The sequence below is a fragment of the Equus quagga genome, chromosome 1 (assembly GCF_021613505.1).
Source record: "Equus quagga isolate Etosha38 chromosome 1, UCLA_HA_Equagga_1.0, whole genome shotgun sequence".
NCBI lineage: Eukaryota > Metazoa > Chordata > Mammalia > Perissodactyla > Equidae > Equus > Equus quagga.
Window position 1 is genome coordinate 54650274 of NC_060267.1, and position 25723 is coordinate 54675996.

At 54.9% G+C, this 25723-nt stretch overlaps 1 protein-coding gene across 1 annotated transcript in view; it reads right to left on the minus strand.

Moving 5' to 3' along the window:
• TEAD4 (TEA domain transcription factor 4) overlaps window positions 1-25723 on the minus strand; it is a gene marked incomplete at its 5' end in the record, with an annotated part of 66465 nt that overhangs the window by 16842 nt on the left and 23900 nt on the right. The window contains 8 exons of the mRNA XM_046643070.1: window positions 1139-1312; window positions 2390-2529; window positions 4776-4831; window positions 5342-5385; window positions 6517-6645; window positions 10320-10382; window positions 10822-10886; window positions 24385-24639. Coding sequence (XP_046499026.1) covers window positions 1139-1312; window positions 2390-2529; window positions 4776-4831; window positions 5342-5385; window positions 6517-6645; window positions 10320-10382; window positions 10822-10886; window positions 24385-24639 — 926 coding nt within the window. The remainder of the gene's footprint in view (window positions 1-1138; window positions 1313-2389; window positions 2530-4775; window positions 4832-5341; window positions 5386-6516; window positions 6646-10319; window positions 10383-10821; window positions 10887-24384; window positions 24640-25723) is intronic.

The following is a 25723-nucleotide window of genomic DNA, read 5'->3' on the forward strand; positions in this document are numbered from 1 at the left end:
AAAGCCCAGGTCCAACTTCCATCCCACTTGCCCACCCAGCTGTCTTGCAGAGAGCAGATACTAAGCATCTTCCAGATCAGGGTCCTGAGTTTTCAGTTCCGGCTCTTGCCTCTTCGGGAGAGAGCCGGCCCCATGGGTTTGGCTGTGGATGACAGCTAGGCTAGGAGTTCCTAAGCAGGGGCCTGTAAGCCACCTGGAATTCTATACAAGCTTTTGGGTGAATATGCCTATTTCTAGGAAAAGTAAGGCTTCCAGATAATCAAACTGGTCTGGGAGCAAATAAAGGGTAAGCTCTCTGAGCTGTCTCCTGGGCATTACCAGAACTGCCAGGCACTGGGAAGAGGACTGTGGGCAGGGTCCCTCGGGCCCAGTGTCCATGCTCTGAAATTATTCAAAGGTTCCCATCACCCAGCTAGAAGGATTTCCTGCACTTCCTCACCCTTCGGACTGTCTTCCCTGCATCCCTTTCCTGTGCGCACTGGGCCCCAGGAAGGTAAGCTCCCAGAGAGGAACCAGGCCTCCTGGTCTTGGAGGAGACGTTTTGAAAGGAGGGGCTCTGCCCACATAGCACCTGTCGGGGGGGTGAGGTGGGGAGGGCAGCCAAAGCCAAGTCTATGGGCTGAGCTGTTGGAGAAGTTGGGTAGATGTTTCTTTTGGAGTGACCTATCCTAACCCTACAGTCCACTTCTCCAAGCCCGGTCCTTGGAAGTAAGTTTTTGAGGACCGGCTACCCTGGCTCCAGGCCCCACAACCAATTCAGGACTTGCCACTCAAAGACTCGGGGGCCTAGGGGGTTCATGTTGGATCGTCAGCTATCCTCAGTGTCTCCTGCACATCCTTTTCCAGTACTATATATAGCCCCCTTAAGGCCGAAGTTCTCACCCAGGCATGGCTGTCATTACCTGTCAGAAAAGTGCCTCCTTCTATTAGCCCAGCTCTAAGGCCCCACGGGCCCCACTCCTTGTCTCAGCTCCCAACACTGTTGGGCCACTTTGTGCTCGCTCCTCCCCTTCTCGCTCGTCCTGCCCTCCCCAGGCTTCTACCCATGGCAAGGGCACCTTACACCCACTCTCCCCCCGTCTCTCCTCACTGTCGTCGACGTACTAGCGGGGAAGGGAGAGTTCGTCGAAGGGCTTACCCAGAACTTCACCAGAAAAAAGGCATTGGAAGGTCCCCGTTCAAAGAGCTCCTTGAGTCCGCCCTTTTTCTCTGGGAACTTGTCATAGATCTGGCGGATGTCCACAGCTTCGAGGTAGGGGTCACTGTAGCTTGGGCTTGACTGGCCGATGTGCACGAAAAGGTGTTTGTTGTACTGTGGAGAGAAGGCTGGTCTGAGGGGCGCAGGAGGCAGGGAGGCAGGCGGACAGACAGACCAGAGCGCAGATCCCAGCCTCATGACCTGGAGCAAGTCACTTCACCTGGCTCTGGGCCTCAGTTTCCCCACTGGTAAAAATGGAGACAGTGAAAGGATGGAATGTAAAGCAAAATTAATGGGTATAAAGCCCCTGGTCAGGGCATGGCTCCCAGCAGGTACCCAACAAATCAGGTTGTCATCTGTGTTACTCAGTCCTGGCCGTGCCAGTGAATGTCTCTGGGCCTCTGTTATCTCAAGGGTGATGGAAGACCACTGACCGAGATGTCCACATCGTGCTCCACCCTTGGAGACAGGAGACGGGGGGGCCTCTGTGCCCCTCACACGCACCTCGCTAAATCAAAGGAAGTCTGCTTCTGTGGTTGTACACTGGGCTTCTGAGTAAGAGCCTGTCTGACTCATGGGTTCCTCAGCTCAAAATCAAGTCTGCAAATGTCCAAGTGAACTGGTCTGTGAAGTCCTCCCGCCTCCGGCATCCTGTCAGCCCAGCTTCCTCAGGTGCTACTCTGACCTTTGCAGGTGACACTGGTCACCCGGGACGTGGGACATTGAAGGGGTCAGGGTGGGGTGGAGCTGCGGCTCTCTGCTGGTGACCCAGAGGATGTGGATCAGACACGGGAGGCTGCTCAGAGCCACGGGGGAAGGATAGAACGGCCAGGGTGGGGCTGGGAGGAGCGACTCTGGACCGAGAGGTGCCTGGGCCAGCAGGGAAGGGAACATGGAGGGAGAACGCAGGTCAGGGAGGGAGTGGGCCTGAGACCTGAGATGGGAGCAATAAACCGCACCAGCAAGAGAGGGAAGGTGAAGAGAGGAGAGAAGAGGGAGGTGGAGGAAGGAATGAAAGGACAAGCTGAGGAAGGGCCAATGAAAGGGAAGACTGTGAACAGGGAACCTAGATTAAGCTCTAAAGTGGAGTGGGGCAGGGGGCAAGGTGAGAAAGCCAGAGGCAGGGGGAAAAGGACCGGAGCCTCCGGGAACGAGAGGGCAGGCGAGCCGGCCAGGCAGGCCAGGACCTACCGTATCAGGGTCTTGCTGCTGCTCCAGGAAGGCAGAGAACTCCAACATCCAGAGCTTGGAGCTGGCCACGCTGCGGCCCTGCCACGGGGGAGCAGGGGGTGCTGAGGGCGATGGGGCAGGTCCTGCAGGAGACTCAAACCCTGCACATAGCAGCGGGAGAGGCACATGGGAGCCTGTGCACACACAGCCATCCTGCCAACACCCTCTGCCAGGCCCCAGGCCCACCAGTGAGACCCTGTGCTGGCTAGGGGGTCTCCTATCTCCCTTGAACGGGCCTCCCAGCAGGGGTGGTCAAGGGGAGTGCAAAGCACTGGTGTGTCCAGGAGCCCCCGGTGGGGAGGGCTTAGCTGGGGACGACTCAGTCCCCTCAGGCCCCCGCACAGAACCATACTCAAGGGAGATGGGAGGCCTGCTGGACCGAGGGCTCCCAGAGCAGGCACTGCTAGGTTCTTGCCCTCTAGGAGCCTCTGGTCCAGTGGGAAGACAACCAGACAATCAATTATTAGGATGACATAAGCCCCATGGGAGCAGGAAATTCTCTGTTTGGGTCCCAGCTGTGTTTGCAGACCCCAGAACAGGCTCTTGGTACAGATTCACTAACATGATGCAGTGAACATGATAAAAATGGATAAGGCACGGAAGAGTGGCTCTAAGCCCACCTCTGTGGTGGTCAGGAAAGGTCTCCCAAGAAGGTGATGCTTGAAAGAAGTGACGAAGTTCAAGCAGGAGGCAGCAGGTGAGGATGGGGAAGGGGTGCTCCAAGCAGAGGGCACAGCAGGGGCAAAGGTGTGGGGGCCATGGAAGCACAGTGGGTGTGCAAGTTCCCTCTTCGGTGGAACTGGAGAGAAGGGGGGGTTGTGCCAGGGACGGGGGACAAGACTAAAGAGACTGAGAGTTTCAGCCTGAGGGTTCCAAGGGACTGGAGGATTTTCAGCAGGCACTGAAATCCGACCTGCGTTTCTGAAAGGTCCTGTTCCAGCATGGAGGAAGGACCGGGCAGGGTCAAGGAGACGGGAGCCACTGGGAGGGCTTTCCTGGTGGAAAACTGAAGAAGGCCTGAACCTAAGCCGTGCAGTGAAGCGGGGACACAGGAGGCACAGGCAGGGAGACAAGGGTGTGAGAGAGCCGCGCGGCAGGCGACGCCACGCTGGGAGCTGGGTGAACGGAGGCCCCGTGTGCTGAGGCAGGTCACTCAGGAGCACGCAGAGGAAAGGGACGGAGGAGACACGGTCAGAGGGGCAGGGGCAGGACCACGCGGGACGCACCAGGTGAGCGGCTCATGCACGTGTTCCAGCACCGCTTACTGAGAAGTGCTGCAGAGTGGATGCGGTCCAACACACGGAAGACACAGACATCAGTCAGACACAGCCCCACACACAGACGAGGACACTCCTGCCCAGGGCCAGACAGAGATGCCCAGAGCTCTGGGGAGGGCCCAAAGCAGGGCGCCTAACCCGAGTGGTGGGGGATGGAGGGAGGAAGGGAGAGGAGAGAAAGCTGAGGTTACCAGGAGGGACCACACGCCAGACTACCACAGAGACTGTATCCTGAAGGCACCAGGGAGCCAAGAAAGGATTTTATGCCTAGAGGCAGCACAGCAAGACGGATCCTTTCAAGAGATCACTTGTGTGAATTACAGGGCGGAAGTGAGGGAAACCAGGCTGGAGACGGGCTGGTTAAGAGCCTGCTGTTGTCACCAGGCAAGAGCGGGAGGGCAGAGACAGTGGGGACAGTGAGAGGAGGAGACAGATGAGGGGTGACTGCACGGGGCTGGGGGGGCAGCCATCAGCAACCCAGGAGGCGAGCAGGGCTGCTCTGAGAGCAGGAGACGCCAGTTCAGGATGCAGGCAGGGAGCCATTCCCAAGCTAGCTAAGGTGGTTAAGGTGAGGCTCCTGTCTTGCCCTGCAGAATGGAAGGTGGTGGGGGATCCTAAGGAGAAAGAGGCAAGGACAGCTGGTCACCAGGGCAGTGAGAGGGTGGGGCTCCCGTGCTGGCCGCGCGGACCAAACCTCATCTGCCCCCGCCAGCTCGAGGCCACTTCCCAGGAGGGTCCCCTCTGCTAGGGAGGGGATCCAGGCTGGAAAGCCGTGCTCTCCTCAGACCTCCCAACTTGATGGAGAGGATTATAACACCACTAAGACGGAGGCAGCGAAGCAGCCCAAGTGCACAGGCACACACACACAGCATAGGCCCTGCCCTTTGACCTGTGTGCAACCCTGAGTGCCAGCCCTGAGTGCTGGGGAGAAGAGGCGCCCCAAGGGCATGCCAGGGGGAGGAGAACGGTGGAGCCAAGAGACCGGCTGTCCATCTGAGCACACGACGGGATGGCCTCTGAGAAGGGGCAAGAGCTGAGAGGTACGAGGGAGCCCTGCACTGCTGACCCACCTGGCAGAGGCAGAGAAGGCTGGACAGGGTAGGTCTGTTGAGAGAAAGGCTTCACACTGCGGGAGACAGGAGGGAGGAGGTGTAAGCCTTGGGGCAGGCTGCAGCCCCGGAACCTTCAGTGATGGCCAAGGCTCTCTGTGCTGGAGGCCCTGGTGGTCTGGCCATCAGTGGCCTTTGGCCTCTCACTCCTTCCCCTGCCGACTCCCTCAGGTTTTGTGGCTGATCCACAGAAGCAGCATATCTGTTGAGAAAATCCCCCCTCTCCCTTTCCCCCCTCCAAGGCCAGCGAGAGGTCTGGTTCCCAGCCTCGTTCCCTTGAGTCAAGCTCTGGCCCTGAGACACCCTGGACAGACTGGAGTTTCAGCAAATGCCACCCCAGGGTGCCCACACGGCAGACTGAGCTGATCCCGAGAGCAAGAGAGCCCGATCCCTAAGCGCGAGGCCATCCTGAAAGGCTGACCTCAGACTGTGCCTCTCCCACCTCGGGGGCCAGGCTCAACCGCATGAGTTCATGGCTCAAGTTCAGTTCAGGGAGCATAAGGTAGCAGAAACCAGGCCGTACTCACTCGTGGGATGTTCCAGCTTGGCCCGGCAAAGCTCCTTGCCAAAACTGAGGAAGCAAAAGGCACAGAGTCAGCACAGCCTGTGTGCACGTAGGCCCGTGCTGTGGGGAAGGGCAGAGCAGGGCCTCCACTGGAAGGCGAGGGTGAGCATGGACCCAGTGGCTGGCAGGGAGAAAGGTAACACTACTGTCTCCACAGGCCTGAGCAGCGCCCCAGGGCACGTCTCAAGGAACTCTAGTCTCCGGATGCTCTGTCGACAATGTGCCCCACGGGAGAAACAGCAGGTGTGGTAAACACAGTTCATCCTATTCCTCCCTTAGAGATCCACAGGGCACAGCAGCACGTAAGCTCCCAACAGTCCCTGAGTCAAGAAACCCACTCAGTTCTAAGGGTCCCAAACTCACTTATGCATAGAATCACTGTGTGTCACATCTATTCAACATCCAGATGGACTAGTGGTCTCTGGAACATACTTTGAAAAATGCTGGACAAGCGGCTCACCAAGCACAGAGCCTGTCACTGCCCCTTCCCCACGTTTCAAGACAGTGCAGGAGGTACATCCTGAAGATCCATTCAGTCCCTACAGCCAGGAAAACCCTGTGAGGACACAGCCCTGAAGAGGAGGAGCCCTTCTGGACCATTCTGAGAGTGTGACTAACCTGGCCATGGCCCAGAGCCCAGTTCTCAGGCTGAGAAATTTTAAATTCGAACAAGAGTTTGTTCCTGGAGGTCAGCCCTCACCCTGGAAGGAGAGCGGTGCTGAGCCTGAGGGAGGAGCAGGAACGAGGCCGGGTGGCGGAGGACGACTCGGGGACATGCTGGTGCTGCACCAGAGCCTCGGCTCCAGCCCCCACCCCGGGACTTCAGCCTCCTCATCTGCAAATTGGGCCACCTCTGTGGAGCTAAGGTCGGTCAGCCGATAGGGCAGCTCTGCCCCTCATGAAAGGCCTGCTGTGCTACTGCCAAAGCCCCCAGGAAGGTGCTCCAGTACTGGCTGAGCCGTGACTCAGCATGGCCCCTGGGTCCTTGGTCCCTCCTTCCCCCTGGCTCCCCTGGCCTGAGAGGACCCAAGGGAGAGAAAGTTGGTGTGGCCAGTGCTTGCTTCTGGCTCTTCAGAAGGGGGAGGAGTGAGAAGGAGAGGGCTGGTGTGGCCCCTGGCTCCAGGCAGCCCCACTTACCCCTGAGACTGCTGGGTAGCCTGGACCCCGTGTGAGGGCCATTTTACTGTGGAAGGCTGTGGCGGAGATGATCTGGGCGGACGACATGGTAGCCATGCTCTGCAGGGCCTTGTCCTTAGCTGCCTGATCCTGGGGGAAGACATCGGAAGGGAGGACCTCAGCAGTGGTCACTATGGCACACTTAGGCGAGGCGGGGTCTGTGCTTGTGGTCAGGGAAGCTGTCCCACTGCCAGTGGCCAGAGACCTGGACCAGGCTTCCATCCTTGCAGCAGTTTCACCTGTTTTGTGACTTTGAGCAAGTCCCTTGGTTTCTCTGACCAGTCCCTCATCTGTCACAGGCGCATGAACATTCGCCCCGCCTATTTTATTGGAGCGTCAGGAGATCTGGAGACCATCCGCCAGACCTTATCTCGGTGCACAAACCACGGGGACACCTTGGGAACAGGGATCTTTAGTCCTCGCTCACCTCCACATGGCACCTGGCTCATGGCAGATGACGCATGAGTATCTGTTGGGTCCTTCCTCGAACGGGCGGGAGGAGTCGTCCTCGGGCAAGGGACTGTGTGGAGGCACGGAGGGTCTCCTGTAGCCCCCACGTCTCCATCCTGCCCTCTGGGTCTCCCCCTGCACTGAGGACACCCAGGGCACCCCTACCTTCTACCTGTCACAATGTAAATACCAGCTGCTGCCCTCTGTGGTTACAAAGACCCCGACGGGTTCACCCTGCACAGGCTGTGAACGAAGAGGCATTCAGGACACTGATAATATTAATTTCTATAGTTGTATGAGCCGCTGGCTCCCATCTTGAGGTCCCTAATCCCAAAGGTCTTCAAACTGATGAGACAACATTTCTATAGTTCAAAAAACCTCCTGGGAATTGTGTCTTTGTCCAAAATAAGACCACATATACAGACTGGAACAGCAAGTATTATTCTGTGTGTAGCTTTATTGGGGCTAAAAGGTTGGACTATGTCAACCAGGAGCTCTGATTAGAAATTCTGTATCTTTATGACGAATATTTTTAAATGGAAAAACACATTAACCATTATTTAGTAGTTGACTTGGTGGATCAGACCTGTCCTGAATGGTGGGCAGGCTGAGAAGTGACATGGGTCCCTGCAGCTCCCAGGCACTTCTACACACGGATTTCACTCGGCCCCCTGGCAGCCCAGAGGGAGGGGTCACCGAGGGGTCAGGTTCTGAAGGGTTCAGGTGTCCACCAGCTATGTGGTTGTAGAGCCAGGACCCAACTGGGCCTCTCAGGGGCCATTTACACTCATGTGGCATGAGACAGTCCACAGAAGGTAAAGAACACCATGTCACTTTGATGCTGAATATCATGGTACTCTGTGAGGGTGGCAGGACCACAGGATCCCCCTTTTAAGACGAAGAAACTGCGGCTCAGAGAATTTACGTGACTAGGGTGCTGACAGTCACCAGTGATGGTTGGCCCTTCGAGCTTGGTCCAGGTTGGCAGACCGACTCTTCACTGGGCCTCTGCAGGCCCAGGGGGGCCGAGCAAACCAGGGAGTGGGGTTACGTCGGGATCAGACAGCACCCAGCATACACCACAGAGGGCATGGGAGAACATCCTGAGTGGTGGGGTCATCCTCAACCTGCTGTCCTTTGGGGGCCAAACTCAGTCGGGCCTTGCTCTCAAAGGCTCTCTGATGACCAGGGGGAGCTGATCGGCATTAGGCGTGCCTCTCCCCAAGGACACCTGCAGTTTCAGGAGGGAAAAGCCCAACTCGCCCAGGCCCTCTCCCTCCAGGAGGAGAGGAACAGTGTAGCAGGCCGTACCCCCAGAAAGCCTGCAGACCCCTGGGATGAGCACTGCGCTATGAGGCGGGAGAGCTCCATCCGCTCAGTGTCGGCAACTTGCGTCCCTTCCCAGAAAGCCGATCTAAACAAACAACCAGAGCTCAGGAAACCACGTCCTCAGCAGGTTGGGACAGGAACCAGGGGGAGTGGGAGCGACATTATGGGGAGTTACATCAGCGCCAGGCTACAGAGCCAGGGAGTCACTGAATTTTGGAGTTGAAGGGGACCTCAGATACCACCTTGCTTAATTCTGTCCTTTTACAAATGGGGAAAGAGAATGGAGGTTGAGGAGCGTTAATGACTGGCCCAAGTTCCCACAGCACAAGGGCAGACCAGGCTAGACCAAGCCCCGAGACCCCGAGGGCTGCTACCTTATCTTGCCATCCACCAGGGAGCTTAATTACACTGGGCCCCAGACCCCTCTGGGAATATGACAAAACCCTCAGACCAATCTCCCCAGGAAAGTGCACAGACATGGAAATGTGCATAGTATTTATGGGGCTCACGGCTCCCCTTAATGTCTGTCCAGCGGTCCACTGAAGGCTGTCCCAGGCCCCAAGGTAGAGCCTGTGGACAGGACAGGTGCAATCCCTTGCAGCAAATGTGGGCTGGACAGCTGGGCCTCCGGGGAATTCAAAGTTCCCCTAGAGGGTTCTAAACAGAACACAGTCCCCTGCTGGGGTCCCACTGAGTCAGAGGCAGCCCAGAAAGGGGAAACAAAGAACAAGCTGGACTCCAGGACCTGGGTGTCCGGGGGTATATTTGCCAACCTGAGAGGGAGGGATCAACAGCTGAGGCCTAGCCAGCTGGCCCAGGGACAAAGGAGCTAGGTGCTGGGCCACAGCTGTGAGGGGCATGGGACAGCTGGGCTGATGGCAAGAGGAATGGAGCTGAGTGGGCAGTGGGGAGTGGCTTCCTGCCTGTTTCCACCCACTCGTTCAGAGCCTCCAGTGTCAAGAGCATGGACTACTGGGGCCAGACAGGGCCTTGGAGGTCATCGAGTCCAGGGCTTTTAAACTGCGTTCTGAGGTACTTCTGGGTTCCAGAGCCATGGAGCGTGAGAGGTGAAGAGGAGGACAGTGTCTCTGGAACGTTCCTCACCAACCTAGATCTGCCCAGAGTAGCTCCTTTGATAACATACTAGGTTAATATTTTGTTTGGGAAAATAATAAAAGGAGATTCTGCTACCTTAAAAAAACTTTGTAAACTGCTGGTCTTAGTCTAATGCCCCTAAATGTTAGCTCTTCCTACCAAGTAACTGGGCAGGCTCTGCTATGAACACCTCCGCGAGGGGGCGCTCGCTCTCTCCTAGGTTTCACCGAGAGGCACCAGGGCACAAGAGGCCTGAGTGCTGTGGGGAGCAGTGCCACCCCCAGGGGAATCCTGTCAGCAGCTGGCCCTGCACAGAGCAGTCACCTGTCAGCAGACAACCCTGCAAGGTGGGGCTGATCCAGGGAGGGGAAGGAACCGCCAGTCCCAGAGAGCAGGGCGTGTGAGAGAATTCCACCAGCTCCAGCAACAGCATCCAGCCCCACCCCACAGCAGTGCCTCCCACGCCCAGCCAGCCCACAGGCTCTGGCTGATGGCACTAAGGGGTTGGTGGGGCTCCAGAGAGGGCCAGCAGCTCAAGGAGATCCTTGAGGAATGGGGTCTGGAGGGCGATCCCACTATGATCTGGGCAGGGCACTGCCCCTGGAGGATGAGGCACAACAGGAGACTGACCCGTGGCCCTCAGGATGCTGTGGAGCCTGGTGGTCCACACATGGCTCTGAGGTCAAGTGTTCTTCCCCATGCAGACGGGAGAGGTTACAGGCTGAACCCCAGTCACCTCAACACCAAGCGGCGTGCTGACCCGCACACAAGCAGCCAGCCCCTAAACCCAAAGGGAAGACTTTTCCTGCTGGAAAAAAAGCCCTCACTTCTGGGAAGCTGGCCCCACCTGGACCCTAGGTCCTCCCTCCCACTGCTACCATCAGCCTTACCTTTAGCTTGGCCTGGATCTCGCGGGCTTTGCGACGAGCCAGCACCTGGATGTGGCTGGAGACCTGTGGCAGGAAGAGAGGGCTCTTGTCCCTACCTCCCAGACAGCCTGTGCTCCCCATCCTGGCCTGACCCCCAGCCCTCCCCATCCGTGGACTGATTGACTGACTGAATGAATGAGAGGGTCGGTAACGACGGGCCCTCAGTGCTGCCTTCTCCAGCTAATCCAGAGTTTGGCAATAAATAAAGAGCAGCATTGGGGCGTTGCTCTCTGTTCTTCAGGTGTCCTGGAGAAGGATGGGGAGGGGGCTGCTGACTCCCCAGTATGGTGAAGCATTTCCTCCCAGGTGGTGGCAGCAGGGACCACAGGGAAATTAAACTGTCGGTGGCACACCAAAAAGAGACAACCGCTGGCCCCAGTGAGCGGAGGGCCTGGCCCACCTCAGGAACAGGCTGGTGCTGGGTACCTGCGCCTGGGACCCAGGCCTATCTCCCAGGGCCCACCTGCTTCCTGGTGCGGGTCTTCCCTGTCCGGAGCTTGATGTAGCGGGCGATCAGCTCATTGCGACCTGCAGAGACACCGACAGCCTCAGTGGGAGAGAGCAACAAACGGCAGGCAGATGGGAGGGTCTGAGTGGTCCCTTCCCTTCCCCTCGGCCCACCCTGAGTAGGCACTTGGGGGTGAGGGTTCTGCAGGTTCCCTTCTGCCCTCCTTGGATCCCAGGCATGTCCCAGCAGCAAGAGGAAGCTGAGGCCTCACTGGGGGACTGGTAACCTGAGAACTAGGAAGTGACAGGGCCATGGGCCTCCAGCCTATGCATAGCCCGGGGAAGCTTCCGAACCTCCCTCTTCGCCTCATGCTGGCCACCTCATCTCCACCCCCCAGCAGCCTGACAACAGCCTCTCTGCTCCCGCCTTCTCCTGGGGCCTCTGCACACGTGGGAGGCTGCAGGGAAAGGCCTGGACCGCGGCCTCCCCTCCCCTCCATAAATGAGCAGGACCAGACAAGATGTCTTATCCTGTCTGTGGGCAGCAGTGGGCATGGGGGATGTAACGGCCAAGACACTGAGGGTCCCCAGAGAGGATTCCTGAGCTCCTTGACTCAGATAGAGAAAACCCAGGCGACCACATCTCCAGCTTCACGGCTCTGACTAGATCGTCAATAGATAACGCTGAGGGCTCCCCACGGGCCAGCCTCCTAGAGGCTGATGCTGCATCTGAAAGATGCTGGAAAACTGTATGGAGCCACCCATGTCCCCTACTACTGTAAATGAGATTATGAAAAGAGGTTGCCTGTTTTCAAAGAGCTCACCACCTAAGTGAGGAGAGGCGTGTGCCCACAGAATGGCCCCAGCGCCTGCCAAGGACAGGGAACATGCAGTGTGCTCAGGGGATGGGGGGTCAGTCCAGACTGTGTGGTCAGTGAGCCCTCAGATAGATCTTGACAACTGGGTGGCATCAGACCATAAAAAAGGGCACTGGGTTGGGGAGAGAGAGGGCGAGAGGGTTTGAGTGGGACCTGTCACTTCTTCGCTCCCCTCTGGGGCCAGAGGGCACAGCCACCAGCCTGCCCTGTCCTGCTGGGCCTTGCTGAGCCCAGAGGGCTGTGGCTCTGAGTGAGGAAGCTGCTGATACACGGGGGAGGCGAGCCGTGTGGGATGTCTGTCACCGGGGTTGTAACCAGAGAGCATAGCAAGGCCAAGCTGGCCCCCCAGCTGACCTTTCCCTGCTGCCAAGGCTGAATTAAAGAGGCCACCCTCAAGAGGTCTCGTCTGCTAGAAAGACTCGCTGGCCTGGGAGCACTGGCCTGGCTGTGTCAGGGGAAGGAAGGAGGGAGGATTCGACCCTGAGGACAACATCTATGGGCTGGTCTGAACCTAAAAGGGCAATCCAGCCGGAAGTCTCTTCTCAAAGCTTTCCAGGGAAAGGCACTCCACAGGCTCCTTTGGCAGTCCAATCAACGCTCTACAGTCCTACCCTATGTCTAACTAGAGGCACTCATGCTGCAGCTACGAAAGGCTGTTTTCACTGTCAAGAGAGTCTAAGTCATCACAGTGGTGACTGAAAACGGGTCACAGAACTGAGAGTTGGGGAGCCAGGCCCTAGCCCAGCAGCTCCACAAACGAGCTATAGGATCCTGGCAAGTCACTTTCCTTTAAGGACCCTCACCCAACCTTCTCCTCTTAAATTTAGGCCCTTTTAAGGTTTTTCATTCACATTTTTCCAACCAAGTTTTAACAGTCTTTGGAAACAGACCTTACCTTTGACTCAATGCCAGCTTGCTGTGGCTCAGCTTCTTTTCTATGAATGAACACATTCCAGGCCCATGTAAGTGGTCTAGTTCAGAGACCAGGCTGGGGCAAGGAGCAGGGTGAGGGAGGAGGGGAGGTTCCTCAGGGCCAGGAGGCTGACTACAGTGCTGGTGGATGCGGTAGTGAGAAGGATGAGTTGGAGAGTCTCGGGGTTGGTGGTGGGAAAGCTGGGGAGTGTGGAAGGCAGGGGACACGAGTCTGGAGGGGCCTCAGAGACCACCTGGGAGAGGGTTCTGGTGCTGCTCCTCTAGCCTACACCGCGCACACAGGTAGCAGCTCCTCGTTCTGCATCTTTTCCTGTTAGATCCTCAGCATCTCAGAGGAACGGCCCACCTCTCTATTCAGGTCTGCATCTCTAGTCCCTGGCACCTATTTGTCATGAATGAATGAGTCTGTCTGCAAAAGCCGATGACTCTACCTTCAAACTACACTGGAATCCAGCCACTTCTCACTACCTTGCCCTCCGTGGTCCAAGCTTCCATCCTCTCTGGCCTGGATTATGACAAGGGCCGTCTACCTGGATTCCCTGTTCCCGTCTGTTCTCAACACAGCAGCCACAGTGATCCTGCTGAAACTCAAATACCCTCCAACCCCTCAGCCTGAAAGTGTCCAAGTTCCTAGAATGGTCTGGAAGCCCCCAGAGCATCTGTCCACCGCAGCCCCGGCTCGGCCCCTCTCTGATCTCGTACCACCTGCCATCGGGTCTCTGGCTGTTCCTGGAACGTGTCCACATCAGGGCCCCTGTGCATCCTGTTCTCTGCCCCAGAGACCCGCGCAGCCCACTCCCTCACCTTCACACCCTGATGGCCTCTCTGCTCAGATGCCATTTTCGGGGATGTCTTCCCTGAACACGCCACTGAAAGCTGAGGTCACCTACCCACCTGGACTGCTGTACCTCTGTCTTCTCCACAGCACCTTCCAACACACCACGTGATCTACTCCCTTACCTCGAGCACCGTCCTTCCCCCACCTCCCATCAAGAGGAAAGTTCCTGAGAACACGGAGTTTCGTTGGATTACTCACTTATGTATCCCTAACACCTAGAAACTCCCTGACACAGCAGCCTCCAGACGAAGATTTGTTAAACAAATGACAAGGGAACGATGCTAAGAAGCTGTCAGCTGTCCCATAAAGTGCTCTCACTTCAGAGGGAGGGTGCAAGTTAAACAAAGGCAAATGGCCTTCTACGTTTGATTAGTCCAACCTAAATTTCAAAGTGCTTCTTTCTCTGGTCTCACGTGAGCCTCCCTATACAGAAGCAAATCCAGATTTCTGTGGAGCCTAAAGCATCTAAAAATGGAGACGCTTTCTTTGAGAAAAAGAATTAAAAATACAAATACACAATTAGGTGAAAATCATTTTCAGTTAAGATGGCTATGTTCGCTCTCTCGAAGGTGGTGATGGCTTCACAGGTGTAGACGTGTCAGAACTTACCAAACTGTCCACTTCAAATCTGTAGAGTTTATTGTATGGTGACTGGATTTCAATAAAATTATTTTACAAATTTAAATTAGAAATAAAAAGTTTAGGGACTTTGCAGGGGCCCACGCAAGCAAGGGGTCCAAATGCGTACGCCTCATTACCTTCCCAGTAAAGCCACTTCCTCGCTGCGAAAAGGCAGGCAGTTATACCTATCTGCCAGAGGAGGAGCTGAGGCCAGAAAATCCCATCCAGACTGTCCACCGGCAGACCAAGGACTAACTGCCCGGGTTTGAGTCCCGGCTCAGCCACTTGCAAGTGGCATGGTGTCTGGCACAGAAAAGATGCTCAGCTAATGGGAACCCCACTCCTGGACCAGCAGATTCCCAGCTCCCAGCACTTCCTCTGCAGCACACGTTAAGCAGCAGCTGAGGAGGCCCCCACCCACCACTGGCTGAGACCCTTATTCGAGACATCACAGATGACCTGCTTCCTATGCAAGGAGCCCCAAGTCATGAAGACAGAGCCCCCATCTTGAAGTTGTCATGAAGACAGCTACCCCTACCCTCCACTACAGGGTTCAGGAGCTTTGCTACCAAACAGGCCATGTTGGCCCTGGGCAAGAGGCCCAGCACTGGGGGCCACGGGAGCCACACCGAGGGGTCTAAGGCTGGCTTGGCTGTCTTTGTATTTTTTCACATTGTGCATCTTCCTCTCCCTTTCTCTGGAGCTGCATCCTCCTCTCTCTTGCTGGCTCATCTCAGACCGTTATTCCATCAGCTTCATTCTGCTTGTCAGAGGTAATGCCAGGAGTTGAGAATTCCCTCTGGGTGGGAGTGAAGTGCTGGGTTTCTGTGGGTGTGCTGAGCCAAGAGGGACCAAAGAACTACCTTCCTGCCACCAGAGGTCCTCCAGGGGTTAACCCAGCCATCCTACTGCCTCCAGGCCAGCTGGCATCTAATCCAGGCTTTATATACACACAGACAACTGTTGTAGTTCCTTTCACTCTTGTAATAACAGGAACAATAATGAACATTTATTGGGCACTTTCATGTGCCAGGTACCTGTGCAAGCAGAGAATGAATGCTGTGCCAGCTCTATTTGCACTCATCAATCCTCACACCAGCGCCCTGGGGCGGGCGCTGACATCTCCACTCCACAGACAGGGAAACAAGGCAGAGAGGTACAGAAACCTGTTCAGGGTCACAAGGCAGCACGTGGCTGGGATCCAAACCCATGGGGTCTGGTTCCAGAGCATATCTCTTAACTACTGCACAGCATTACTCCTATTTAACGTAGGACTGAGGGCCATCTCGCTCAGAAGCAGGGGCTGGACCAGGTGACCCTAGAGGTCCTGTCTAGCCTAAAAAAGAAGAAACTGAGGCCCAGAGAGGAGAGGTGATTTATTCAGTCACAGGTTGTTAGCATCCAGGTGCCACGAGAACACCTGTTTCTAAGGCTTCACGACTATTACACAGGGGCTGCTTTTTCCCATGGATGCTCTCCCCTTTCAGTTTCCTCTGCAAGACACCATTCTGCTCCTCCCCTCCGAATCGGTCCCCCCGGTTCTCTGCATGAAGGAAGCCCTTCATGATGTCTGACTATCCCTTGCCCTGCCCCAGGTCCTGGAGGGAGAGCTGACCACTTGCACCCAAGAGCCTGCCCACCTGTTTTCACTCTCGCATGCACAGTTGTACCCAGAACCCTGAAGCCAAGGTGCCCTGGGTGATGCAGACATCAGAAGGCCCAGCGAGTCAGGGTGGAAGCAGAGAGAAGTAGGAAGTGTGCACTCAGAGGCAGAGCCCGAAGCCACAGTGAAGGCCAGCAAAGAAAGAGCAGCAGCAGAAAGAAAGCAGCAGAAAATCCAGAGAGTCACTGGGGGGAGAGAACTGTATCCTTGTCCCAGCTCTGCCACCAGCCGCATAACCCCACCCGGGCCTTCTCCCCTCCGTGCTTGAGATCACATGCCGGGGAAACAGGAGGCCAGCCCGGACCTCGGTGGAGGCCAGGCAGGCAGCTGGGCATTGCAGTGTGGCAGGTGGCCTTGGCCAACCCCAGAGAGGGCCCCGGGTGGGGCTGGAAAGGACGCCCCCCACCAGACTGTGGCCCATCTGTCAGAGGACATGTGTCCAGCCGCCCCCAGCTCACACGGCTCACAGCCACGGCCCCACCCCGCAATGGGCAAAGACTGGGAGAAGAATGGGCCAAGGGAGAAAGGGGAGCCTCGGCCTACCCACAGACTGAAGAGGGGCATTCCCGATGCAGGCTCCACCCAGGGCCACCATTGCTTTCCCCGACCCCACCCCCAGCAGCACGCACACCTGCCAGCCACCGCAGGCTTTTCCTCAGTCACACATGACTACTAAAACTGTTAGCCCATCTGCAAACTCCTGCCATTTCTGTAGCTCATCTCCCCTCTCTGGACTGACTCCCCTCTTTGCACCAGCCTCCAGCTGGGCCATAAGCACATTAAACGACATAAAGTCAGTAAAGCACTTGCCACTTAGCAGAAAGTCCGTAAAGTCAGATTTATTGTTAATATCATTAGTAAGGCCCTGTGATAAGTAACACTATTAATTTCCAAAATTGGAAACGGCTGAGAACCAGAGGGCACGAGCCTCCCTACCCAAAAGGAGGCAGATCTGCACATGTGGACCTTTGGTCCACCAGAGGCCTCTCCTGGGAGTGAGCCCTTACTGCAAGCTTGCCATTTCACCCTGCAGGCTGGGGCCCAAGGGAGGAGGCCACTGTCCTCCACAGCCAGCCCTAGTCCTGATGGCCTGGCCCCTCTCTGTGCAGGGATCAGCGGGAGCTATAAACACCTGCAGCTGGAGGAGGCAGCTATTTGTGGAGAAGAAACTTCTGCCTGAAGCCCAGAAGGCAGTGATTAGGCCTGACATCCAGCCATCACCACTGCTGTCCCTGGAGGGCTCTGAGGCTTCTGGTGAAATCCCATCCAGTCTTCCAGGCCACGGCCCCAAGAAGCGATCCCACCCGGTGGGTGTGCCTGCTCCTGCCTCCAGGCCTCTGTGCCTCTCTCATGGTCCTTGGCTAAAGTCATTTGAGCCCTTGTCTTACTCCCTCACTAAAACGTGAGCTCCTCGAGAGCAGGGAGCACGTGTCACTCAGCTCTACACTCCAGTGCTGTTCCCTGGGCACCTCTTCTGTGCTCTCATCCCTGCAGCAACACTAAAAGGTAGCATCTTCTTCCAACAAGCACTCGGAACGACGCTCAGCATCATTAGAGAAATGCAAATCAAAACCATGAGCTACCACGACTAAGTCAAAGCCCACCGAACAATGGGCAGAGGATCTGAACAGGCATTTTTCCAAAGAAGGTATACTGATGGCCAACAGACACATGAAAGGATGTTTGACATCACTAATTATAAGGAAATGCAAAGGAAAACTACGAGATATCACCTCACACCTGTCAGAATGGCTATAATCAACAAGACAAGCAATAACAAGTGTTGGAGAGGGTGTGGAGAAAAGGGAACCACTGGTGATGGGAATGCAAACTGGTGCAGCCACTATGGAAAATAGTACGGACATTTCTCAAAAAACCAAAAATAGAGATAACATATGACCCAGCTATCCTACTACCAGGTATGTATCCAAAGAACATGAAATCAACAATTCAAAGAGATCCTATGCACCCCTATGTTCATTGCAGCACTATTCACAAAAGCCAAGACGTGGAAGCAACCTAAGTGCCCATCAACTGATGACTGGATACAGAAGATATGGTGTATATATACACAATGGAATACTAGTCAGCCATAAAAAAGACAAAATTGTCCCATTTGCAACAACATGTATGAACCCTGAGGGTATTATGTTAAGAGAAATAAGCCAGACAGAGAAAGATAAACACCATACAATTTCACTCATATGTGGAAGATAATAAACACGCGAATAAAGGGAACAGATTATGGTTACCAGAGGGGAAGGGGGTCGGGGGGTGGACAAAAGGTGTAAAGGGCAATGCATGTATGGTGATGTATAAAAACTAGACTATTGGTGGTAAGCACAATGCAGTCTATACAGAAACAGATATATAATAATGTACACCTGAAATTACACAGTTATAAACTAATATGATCTCAATAAAATAATTGAAAAAAAAGAAAAATGTTACAACACTAAAAAATAAAATAAAATAATGAAAAATAACAAGTGTTGGCAAGAATGTGAAGAAACTAGAGCCCTCGTGCACTGCTGGTAGAGTACAAAATGGTGCAGCCACAGTGGGAGACAGTTTGATGGTTCTTCAACATGTTAAATATAGGGCCGACCTGGTGTCACAGTGGTTAAGCTTGTGCACTCTGCTTCAGCGGCCTGGGGTTCATGGGTTCAGATCCCAGGTGTGGACCTATGCACCACTTTTCAAGCCATGCTGTGGCAGGCATCTCACATATAAAGTAGAGGAAGATGGGCACAGATGTTAGCTCAGGGCCAGTCTTCCTCAGCAAAAAAGAGGAGGATTGGCAGTGGATGTTAGCTCAGGGCTAACCTTGCTCAAAAAAAAAAAAAAAAAGTTAAATATAGAATTACCATATGATCCAGCAATTCCATCTCTAGGTATATACCCAAAAGAATTGAAAGTAGGGACTAAAATCCCTGTACACGCATGTTCATTGCAGCTATCCACAATAGCCAAAAGGTGGAAACACCCAAGTATCCATCAATAGACAAATGGGTAAACAAAATGTGGTATATCCATACAATGGACTATTATTCAGCTATAAAAAAGAAAGGAGTTCTGACACATACTACCACACGATGAACCTTGAAGACATTATGCTAGTGAAATAAGCCAGATACAAAAGGACAAATATTGTACGATTCCACTTATATGAAGCATCTAAAACAGGCAAATTCAGAGACAGAAAATAGAATAGAGGTTACCAGGGGCTCGGGGGAGGAGGGAATGGGGAGTTCCTGTTTAATGGATACGGAGTTTCTGTCTGGGAGGATGAAAAAGTTCTTGGACACAGATAGTGATGACACCACAACAATGTAATTGTATTTAATGCCACTGAACTGTATGCTTAAAAATGGTTAAAATGATAAATTTTATGTAATGTTTTACCAAAATAAAATAAATATAACCAAAACCAAAAAAAGGGTATTAATACTATTATCATCCCCCTTTAGCCAAAGAAGAAACTGAAGCTGAGAAATGTTCAACAGCATGCCCAAGGTCACACCGGCTGCTGGGACTGACAGTGGACGGGAACCTCGCCTCAGGCCTCCGGAAGCGAGGAAGGAGCTGGAAACCACAAGGCAAGAAAGCAAAGGGCAGCAGAGGATCCAGGGAACCTGGTGAGGAGGCAGGGGGCAGGAGGACCTCGCATGAGGCTCCCTGACCTCTGTCCCACCACCTCAGTGACAAGAGGCCCGACCCGGGTCCAGTCCCTACTCTGCCTCCCAGCAGCTGTGTGACTCATTCAACAGGAGGATCCCTTCACCCCCGACAGCCCGTTACTGAAATGCCTTGCCCAGACCCCCACTGGAGTCCCCCAAACCACCATGCAGAGTCCTGCCTCTAGGCCAATGCTCTCTCTTTCTCCTTGACTGAGCACCTCCCTCCTCCACCCAGCTCAAGCTCCACTTCCTTCCAGAAAACTTCCAAGAGAATCTGGCCCTCTGGTTTGCTGGCTGCGAAGAACATAAGTGCCATTAGTTAGTTTACTTTCCGAAGACGTTTCTCCGGCTTCTGCCCTTAGAGCACGACATGATAGAGAATGGAGACCACAGCCCTCCGCCTGGGCCTGGTGCCGAGCGGTGGGCCCTTGGTCAGACTGCCTGACTGCTCACGGGAACGGGCAGCCTAGGCCACAAGCCACCCCATGAGACAAAGGAGAAAGCAGGGACAGGAGAAGCAGAGAGACACGGTGAGAGAAAAGAGGCAGATGACTTGGGAGATTCAGGAGCAACCTCCGGAGGGCGGGAGGCACACAGGGCAGAAAGGAAGGAACGCAGAGGAAGGCAGGGCCTCCAGCCATCTGGCAGGCCGAGGAAAAAGAAGCCAGCCTCGGCGGGGCTGAGCTATGAGTAGCAGCAATGGCAGAGCACGCGCGGGCAGACGAGGGAGAGAAGCTGTCCCACGCTCATCTCCCCACCACCTGCCCACGGGGCCAGAGGCCAGGCTGGCCAAAGCAGGTCAGAGTGACCAGCGTGGCAGTGCCAGGGCGAGGGTCACACAGTGACGGGGCAAAAATGAAAGCAGTCGTGAGCAGGAGAGGGCCAGCAGCCCTGGCTCAGGAGCCAGTCCACGAGCATGGGAGGCTTGCTCAGAAATAACAGGCGCTAATCTGCCCTGCGGCTCTGCATGTCATCTGCATGTCTGCCTGGCCCTCAGAGTGCGTCCTGCTCGGGGAGGGTCGGGACAGGAGCCGGGCTGGGAGCAGGCCTAATCTCTGTCCTCAGAGTCTCCAGGGCGAGAATCCTCCAATGGGCACCATGGAGTCAGTTTGCTCTTCCTCCCGCCTGAGGCCTGCTACCCACCTGCTTGTTCTCAGCTCCCACTCTGTGCCCCGGTGGGCTGGCCCACCTGGCAAACAACTGATGGCCCCTGGATGCAGGGAAGTGGGGGACCGTAAAGATCAGGGCTCTGGGGGAGCTCAGGATGGGGCTGGAGCTCAGGAGGATGGCAAGAGTGGGTCCCCGAGGGAAGATGAGAAGACAGAGCAGAGTAGCCAGAGTGAGACGAGGTCTGAGTCAGCTTGGCAGCTTGTCCCTCTTCCTCTGCCTCCCTGGGGGCCCATCCCACACACTGGCTGAGGTCAGAGCTATATATACCTCCCAGCTGGGCAGGTCAGCTCTGCTGAGAGCCCCTCCATCAACTCCCTGCGTGGTCCTGCCTTGGCTCAGACCCCGTGCCTGGTAAGAAGAGATGGGGATAAGGCAGCGTCTGGATCCCAGCAGGATCTGTACTCGTGGAGGACAGGTGCTGTGGGGGCTGGGCGAGTCATCAGATACCACGGAGCAGCCTCCAGTCCCCCTGCCCAGAGCCTGACCCACCTGGAGCCCGGGCCAAGCAGAAGGCGGGGCAGGGGGAAGGTGGTGAGCAGGCGGGGCTGGCTTCACAGAGCTCACAGAGGCCATTCAGGGTGATGGGGGAGCACTGTGCTTGGAAGCTGGAGAACTGGGTTCTAGCCCCAGCTCTCCCACTGACTGCCTGAGAGACTCTGGGAGAAGCTCTTGGCTTCTCTGCGCATCTGCAGGCAGAGGTCATAATTCCTCCCTCCCCTCCCTTGAAAAGACTGATGAGATAATGGATGTCAAAGACCACTGGGAGCTCACAATTAAGAGGTTCCTGGCCTCGGCCCCTTTCCTCTCTCTTCCTCCTGAGTCCTCTGTGTGGTCCCCCACCCTGCCCCCTCCCAGTCTCTATGCAAAGGGGAAGGAGAGCCACAAACGGGACACCAACAGGCCAGAATAGTTTGTCAAACACCATTTTCATGCTGCTTCCCCCTCCCACCAACAGCTCCCCTCCTGCCAAACAGAATTCCCACCCAAGGCCTGCTGAAGTCTGCACCCTCGCAGTTCCCAAACCCCAGCTCACTCACAATCATCTGGTGACCAAAGGTAAGTCTCTTAACCCAATACCTTTATATCTGAAGCGGGGATAGAAATATCCACCTACAAGGACTAAATAAAACTAAGCATCCACCCAAACGTCCATCGACGGGTGAATGGATAAGCAAAATGTGGTCCATCCACATGACGGAACGTAATCCAGTCTAAAAAGGAAGGGAATTCTGACACACGCTACACATGGAGGAACCTTGAGGACATTGCGCTAAGTGACATCAGCCAGTCACAGAAAGACAAATACTGTGTGATTCCACTTACATAAGGTACCAAGAGCAGTCATACCCACAAAGACAGAAAGAAGAATGGCGGTTGTCAGGGGCTGGGGGAGGAGGAAATAGGGAAATGTGTCTAACGGGCACAGAGTTTCAGTGTAGGAAGATGAAAACGTTCTGGGGATGGATGGTGGAACAACAATGTGAGTGTACTTTATGTCACTGAATCCAAACTTAAAAAATGGTTAAAATCATAAAATTTACATTATATATTTTACCACACACACAAAAAGAAACAACTCAGCATCCCAAGTTTGGTCCACGGCGGCACTCCAATAAAAGGGAGTCAGCTGATACTGCCCCTCCGGCCATCTCTACAGGCCTTCCCAGACACCGGCAGCACCTCAGCTCTCCCCGTTTGCGAGCGCCTTTGCACACAGGCATGTCCTGTTGTGTCCTGGGCACACATCACAGCTTCCCAGCCAGGGACCCTGAAAGCTCTCCAGCTAAGCAACACTCCTAAAGAAGCTGTCCCCTGCACACCCTGGTCCCTTCCCACCCTCACCCCTCTCTCATGCTCAATACCCATCCCACGCTCCACCAAAGCAGTGGAAAGAGCCTGGGGTCCCAGAGGCTCAGCGTCCTCACCAGCTCCTTGGAGATGACCTGTCTAAAGCACCCAGTCCCACACCTGGCACCCAAGAGGTGCTCCCCGCACATCAGCTGTCTCCTCCAGGAAGCTTCCCTGGGGGCCAAACCATTCGAGCAGGAGGTGGTCAGAGCAGGGGCAGTAAGGAGGGCCGACCCAGGGCATGGGTGCCCACAGAAGCAAGAGAGACTCTGTGAGAACCAAGCAAAGCCACAGAGGGGGCACCAAAAAGGAGAGATGAGCAGTTCTAACTGGTCATGAGGAGTAGACCGGGGTCCACCTTGAAAGGACCTTGCTTCCCCAACAAGCTGAAGAAAGCGCAGGAATCACTTGGGCCTGTAGGGAAGGTTGTAGGTAAAGGAAAAAGCACAAGGAGGGGCCGTGAGAGCCCAACTACTCCCTGGGCCAGCGATAAACCGGGTTTGAGTTTATTCAGTTGAACTGAGTTGAAAAATGTCCCTCCTAAAATTCCTATTGACCCAGAACCTCAGAATGTGACCTTATTTGGAAACAGGGTCTTTACAGATGTAATTAGCTAAGATGAGGTCATCCTGGATTAACGTGGGCTCTAAACCCAAAGACTGGTGTCCCTGTAAGAAGAGAGGACACACAGAAACACACAAGAAGGAAGGCCACGTGACAACAGTCAAAGACTGGAGTTACGCAGCCACAAGGCAGGGAGCACCAAGCACCGCCACAGCCACCAGAAACCAGGAGAGAGGCTGGAGCAGACCCGTCCTCAGAGCGTCCAGAAGGATCCAGCCTGCCGACACCTGGATTTCAGACTCCCAGCCCTCTGAACTGGGAGAGAATAAATTTCTGCTGTTTTACGCCACCCTGTGTGGGGTAATTTGTTACAGCAGCCTAGGAAATGAATACAGTCAGCCCCCACAAGCCCCTCACACAGTGTCCTTTAAACAGCTGACACAGCATCTGTGCTGGCCGGAGGGATGCCAGTGTTGGATGGGGAGAGAGAACTGGAGAGGAAACCCTGGGGGTGGGCAATTGGCCTGGGGCATCTTGTTGGGAGCCAGGGCGGGGCCCTCTGCTGTCAGCGACTCCAGCCAGTTAGAGACCCTCTCAGCACCTGCCCAAGACCAAGTGTTGCAAGCTGCAGATCCCAGGGGACTTTCAATGGGAGTGGAGGCCTGACCTGTCCTTCCAACAGCTGTCCAGTTTTCAATTTAGTTTTACTTTTCCAGATACCTCCTCTTCTACCCAAAAGCCAACCAGCTCCAAGCAGACTGCTTGGCCCTTCCCACAGGGCTGCTGCACACACTGCTTCCGTGACATTCTGCATCCTCAGCTACTCAGGAAGATCAGCCTTTCTGATCACTCTTCCCGGAGGGAACCTTTCCTGAGAGGGGTAACTGCCTCTGCTTGACTCTCTCCCAGGACGCTCTCCAGTCTGCCAGTCATGTGTGTACCGACCTGCGAGCAGGGGCTGGACCTGCCCCACCCACAGCTGGCTCACAGAAGATGAATGAGTGAAGGAGAGTCCAGAGACTACCTCCCTACCCACCCTTCACAGCCAAGGTGGAAGCCCGGAGAAGATCAGGCATTTCCCTGGGGATGACTTGTGGGATTTTCCCAGTCTGCTCTGCGGGATGTTCCACCCCTGCCCAACTACCACAGCTTTTCCCCATTCTCCACACCCACTGAAAGGCCTCTCCTCAGATGCCCTCCCATCCCTTGGGAACCAAGGACAGAAGAAAGTAGTGTCCACCTGGTAGAAGTCCCAAGAGGTCATTTCTCCTCCGTTCCTTGGAGGGAACTGAGGTTACTGCACCTAGCCCCCTATCTAGGCTCTATTTCCAGGGCTGGATCATGGGTTCAGGGGCCTGCTGCCCAGCCCCAACAGACTCCTTACCATACATCTTGCCCTCGTCTGACAAGATGATCTTGCGCCGGCCGCAGGGCGGGTAGATGGCCAGGGCCTCCTGGAAGCTCTGCTCAATGTCCGGGCTCCACACACCCTCTGCATCATTGTCGATGGGCTTGTCCAACGCCTGACTGCCCCCAGAGACGTTGCTCCCCTCGGGGGAGTTAGGAGAGCTCCACTCGTTGGAGGTAATGGTGCCGGCCTTGCCCTCCAAGGCTCCGCTTGGAGGAGCGCCCGTTGGACCTGTTTGGGCAGAAACCACGTCATTGGTGGAAGAACCGTGGACTGTGGGACACGGGCATCCCAGGGAGTGCAAAGCTCTAGAACCAGCTGTTCCTCCCCTCCTGGCCACTCACAGCACAGGGGCTTGGAGGGAAAAGTCCAGGGATTCCGGGGATGGAGAGGGCAGTGAAAGGTCTTGGAGGATCAGGGGGCCTGGGATCCAGGGCAGGGCATCGCCCCACTGTATGTCTCGGCTCCCCACCCTGTCAAATAAGCACACGACCGAGGCACTCTCTGACTGTAGCTCTAAGAGCCCAGACGGAGCTGAGAAGCAGGAGATAAGGACCAAGTGCCAGTGGATGTTCTGGCATTAAACCAAGAAGGGGCCAAACGGGGGCTGCCGGTGGCCGAGTGGTTAAGTTCACCTGCTCCACTTCAGCAGCCTGGGGTTTTGCCGGTTTGGATCCTGGGCAGGGACCTAGCACTGCTCATCAAGCCATGCTGAGGAGGCATCCCACATGCCACAACCAGAAGGATCTGCAACTAGAATATACAACTATGTACTGGGGGGCTTTGGGAGAAGAAGAAAAAAAAAGAAGATTGGCAACAGATGTTAGCTCAAGTGCCAATCTTTAAAAAAAAGAAAGAAAGGGCAAAATGGAGGCAAAATATTGTGCACTGTTGGTAGGAATGTAAAATGGTATAACCACTATGGAAAACCGTATGGAGGTTCCTCAAAAAATTAAACACAGAACTAACATACGATCCAGTAATTCCACTTCTGGATATATCTCCAACAGAATTGAAAGCAGGGTCCTGAAGAGATATCTGTCCACCATGTTCACAGCGGCCCTGTTCACAACAGCCAAGAGGTGGAAGCAACCAGTGTCTGTGGATGGATGAACGGATAAACCAGACGTGGTCTATACATACAATGGAATATTATTTAGCCTTAAAAAGGAAGAAAACTCTGTCACATGCTACAATGTAAATAAACCTTGAGGCCGTTATGCTAAGTGAAACAAGCCAGCCACAAAAAGACAAATACCGTATGACTTCACTTATATGACGTGTCTAAAGCAGTCAGTCATAGAGACAGAAAGTA